This window comes from Belonocnema kinseyi, chromosome 9 (assembly GCF_010883055.1).
Source record: "Belonocnema kinseyi isolate 2016_QV_RU_SX_M_011 chromosome 9, B_treatae_v1, whole genome shotgun sequence".
Taxonomy (NCBI): Eukaryota; Metazoa; Arthropoda; class Insecta; order Hymenoptera; family Cynipidae; genus Belonocnema; species Belonocnema kinseyi.
In genome coordinates, this window is record NC_046665.1 from 27,061,684 (window position 1) to 27,066,173 (window position 4,490).

The 4,490-nt window shown below is 33.9% G+C and overlaps 1 protein-coding gene across 7 annotated transcripts in view; it reads left to right on the top strand.

Moving 5' to 3' along the window:
- Positions 1-382: 382 nt before the first annotated feature.
- LOC117179462 (homeobox protein extradenticle) overlaps positions 383-4,490 on the top strand; it is a 374,818-nt gene continuing 370,710 nt past the window's right edge. For 5 of the 7 annotated variants that reach the window (XM_033371300.1, XM_033371301.1, XM_033371304.1 and 2 more), the window contains exon 1: positions 383-1,131. In XM_033371300.1, coding sequence (XP_033227191.1) covers positions 881-1,131 — 251 coding nt within the window. In that variant the 5' untranslated portion in view covers positions 383-880. The remainder of the gene's footprint in view (positions 1,132-4,490) is intronic. The other 2 variants (XM_033371302.1, XM_033371303.1) reach the window with 1 other exon arrangement.

A 4,490-nucleotide genomic window follows, 5' to 3' on the forward strand; every position in this document is an offset into this window, starting at 1 on the left:
CATTATATAATTTTCTTTATGCAGAACTTTCCCACTTCATTTAAATTTCATTTTATTTGACACAGATATATCACTTTTCGTCCACAGAAAGAGGTTATAAAACACATAACCTAAAATTGTAGTTAATCCGCATTTTCCTTAAGCGATCTTCAACATTATTATAATACATTTTATTAGGATTCAAATATTTCTACACCTCAAAAGTACAAGAAATTTTTATGCTTACATCTTACATTTTAAAATCCCTTACATTTGCCGCGTTACTTATTCAAGATGGAGAAATTAAGTGGTGGGTCCTTATTGGTTCGGTTTTTTTACTTGCGCGTGGCTAGACCATGTATTTATTGGATGATGGGCGGAGTGTTCTTTGTTCATGACATGTTCGTGTAAAACGGTTGGCACGAGATATGTTGAAAAGTCCCCGCTCTAAGAATTCTTTGTTGATAGTTCGATAAAAGTGCAGAAGTGACGAGATAAAGGAGCACGCCAGCTTTCGCGAGCGCGACCTTGAATCCGTGCACACGTAAAGTTCAATAATCCGTCAAAACAAAAGAAGGTATACTAAGAAATCAAGCGAGACTATTTTTCATGTTAAGAAGTGTGCGCTTACTTTCTCTACCAATAAAAAGGGTCTCAGTGAGAAGCACAGTAGAAGAGGAAAGTCAATTTATAGACAAAGAAGGCAGCTAACCTCCAACAGGATCGCATGTCTCCGAGTACGTGACCTAGAAGATTTAGATTTGTTTTGTGAATTTGGCGCCTCGAACAATTTGGTACACTACCGAGCTAGTGGTGGCAAGTGTTAAGTTTCTTTGTCTCTGGATTTCGTTCATTTTTACACCAGAGCGAGAAATATATCAGCGCCCGACTTTTTCGTTTGATGGATGAATCCAGTAGAATGCTACAGCACAGTGGATCAAGTGTTGGTTTGATGGGTGGGAATCAAGGTCAAGGAGGACAAACTGGAGCTTATGGTAATATGGGACCCGCGGAAGGATCGGCCCAAGGGCCTGACCAAACCGTGGAAGCCAGGAAGCAGGATATCGGTGAAATTCTTCAATCTATTATGAACATCACAGACCAGAGCTTGGATGAAGCGCAAGCAAGGTACGAGCAGGATTCTGGATCCAGGTTTTATTTTTATTTCTCACATAAATCTTATACCTTTATAAATTTAGATTTATCTTTTGCGATTAAGTTTTTTTAAAACGATTTTTAATCCTTGACATATTTCTGCAGAGTGACGTATTTGAAACACTGGGGTGCATCGCACTCCACAAATAAATAATTGATTATTTCAACTTGACCATTTTTTTAGAACTTCTTATGAGCTTTTTTCTTATTTTTAGAACTTCTCATTTTAAAGTTATATGGGTTATATGGCCAAAAAGAAAAAATTACTAATATTAAAGAAATTAAAATAGCCAGTAAAAATACACAAAATTACGACTTTCACAAGTGGGCTGGGGGTGATTTGCACTCTAGTGTGTCAAGCAAGGGGTAAGGGTGTTGTTTAAATCCGACTTTGAATTCTCATTTTCATAGGTACGGCACTGACTCAAAATACATTTTTTCCCAAGGATTTGCGAACGAAAGAAAGAAAACTTGTCGAATATCCCGGGTTTTGCGAGATCCTCGTATCAATAAAATTTTGAAAAATCGAAAAATTTGTCGAGGAAATGATTATTTTCTCGACAAATGAATTTTGTAACAGATATAAATCAGCGGGCAGCAGACAAAAGCATTTGAACGGTTAGAGTCGTTTACAAATTAATTTTTTTACGCACAATTCTGACATAATAGAAGAATTTTCGAGATATATCAGATTTTCCAAGGGCCACGCCTTCATGATGGTGACCCTAAATTTTGCGAAAGACGTTGCAAAATGCAGAAAAAGTCAGACAAAATTGACATGCACTGTGTGTGTCTTGTAACTGTATTTGTAATCAGCCGCCAGGCTAGTTGTCAACTTCACGTCATGTCCCGATACCCTGCATTGGCGTGAAGTTAGCAGCTAGACTGGTGGCTATTATGTCAGATTTGTGAGTAAAAAAATTAATTTGCAAACGATTCTAACCGTTCAAATTCTGTCGTCTGTTAACCGCTGATTTCTATCTTTCGCAAAATTCATATTTGTCGTGAGAATAATCATTTCCTCAACATCTTTTTTGATTTTTCAACATTTTATTGATCCGAAGATCTCGCAAAACCCGGATATTTGACAAGTTTTCTTTCTTTCGTTTGCAAATCCTTCGGAAAAAAAATATATAGAATCAGTGCCGTGCCTATACAAAAAAAATCAAAGTCGGATTGAACCAACACCCCGAAGCAAAGTTACAGAAAAATGCAAGTTACAAAGAATATTATAACACTTGTTTTTTTTTCTACATTTAGGAGTGAATTGTCTGTTTCCTATCCCGTTTGTTTAAATCGTAGAGATTCGTCCAGCTGTTTTTCTAGTTTGGTTAGAATTAGATATACTCATGTACTTGAAGTTACGAACGTTCATATCATTGAAATTAAAGATTTTTTTCCCCGAATTTTATTTTGCCCAAATCATTTAGGATGACAGAAAATGATATTCCATCGGAAGAAGTTTTTGTGATTTTTTTTGAGGGGTTACATACCCTTACAAATCACCCATTATTCAAACATGCCAAACACAATTTTGATTGTCGATACTTGAAAATATAAAAACGTAAAAATTCTCTTTTTTTATCTCACTAATTATAGAGTGGGTAAGAATGTTCGGCAAGACTACTAAAAACTACTCTTAATATATCCACACCTAAAATGTTAAAAGTGACAAGTTTGATTGTCGATATTTTAAAATATAAAAATATCAACAATTCTCTTTTTTATCTCACTAATTATAGAGGCAGTGAGAAAGTTTGGCAAGACCTCTAAACACCACCCTTAATATGTATATATGTATATAATATATTTGAGATAAAAGGTAAAAAAGATAATTTTTGAAGTTTTTGTATTTTCAAATATCGACAATCAAGCTTGTCATTTCTAACATTTTAGGTGTGGGTATAGTAGGGGTGGAGTTTACCGGTCTTGCCGAACTTTCTCACTCCCTTTATAACTAGAGAGGTAAAAAAAGAGAATTTTTGACATTTTTGCATTTTAAATATCGACAATCAGAATTGTCGTTTTTAACATTTCAGGTGCGGATATATTAAGGGCGGATTTTGTGTGTCTTGCCGAACTTTCTCACCCACTCTATAATTAGTGAGATAGAAAAAGAGAATTTTTGACGTTTTTGTATTTTCAAATATCGTCAATCAAACGTGTCAATTTTAAAATTTTAGGTGAGGACATATTCAGGGTGGTTTTCAGGGTCTTGCCGAACCTTCTTACCCACACATCACCCATTATTTAAACCTGCCTAATGCAAGTTTGATTGTCGATATTTGAAAATATAAAGACGTCAAAAATTCTCTTTTTTTAATTCAATAATTATAGAGTGGTTGCGTAAGTTCGGCAAGACCCCTAAAAACCACCCTTAATATATCTGCACCTAAAATGTTAAAAATGACCATTTTGATTGTCGATATTTAAAGATATAAAAACGTCAAAAATTCTCTTTTTGTTTCTCACTAATTATAGAGTGGGTGAGAAAGTTCGGCAAGACTCCTAAAAACCACCCTTAATATATCCACACCTAAAATTTTCAAACTGACAAGTTTGATTGTCGATAATTAAAAATATAAAAGCGTCAAAAATTCTTTTTTTTTATCTTATCAATTATAAAGTGGGTGAGAATGTTCGGCAAGATCCCTAAAAACCACCCTCAATATATCCGCGCCTCAAATTTAAAAAATAACAATTTTGATTGTCGATTTTTGAAAATATAAAAACGTCAAAAATTCTCTTTTTCTATCTCACTAATTATAGAGTGGGTGAGAAAGTTCGGCAAGACTCCTAAAAACCACCCTTAATATATCCACATCTAAAATTTTCAAAGTAACAAGTTTGATTGTCGATATTTAAAAATATAAAAACGTCAAAAATTCTGTTTTTTTATCTCATCAATTATAGAGGGAGTGAGAAAGTTCGGCAAGACCCCTAAAAACCACCCTTAATATATCAGCGCCTAAAATGTTAAAAATAACAATTTTGATTGTAGATATTTAAATATATAAACACGTCAAAAATTCTCTTTTCTTATCTCATCAATTATAAAGTGGGTGAGAATGTTCGGCAAGATCCATAAAAACCACCCTTAATATATCCGCGCGCACAATGTTAAAAATGACAATTTTGATTGTCGATATTTGAAAATATAAAAACGTCAAAAATTCTCTTTTTTTGTCTCGCTAATTATAGGGGGAGTGAGAAAGTTCGGCAAGACCCCTAAAAACCACCCCTACTATACCCATACCTAAAAGCTTAAAAATGACAAGTTTGATTGTCGATATTTGAAAATATAAAAACATCAAAAATTCTTTTTTTTTTATCTCATCAATTATAAAGTGGGTGAG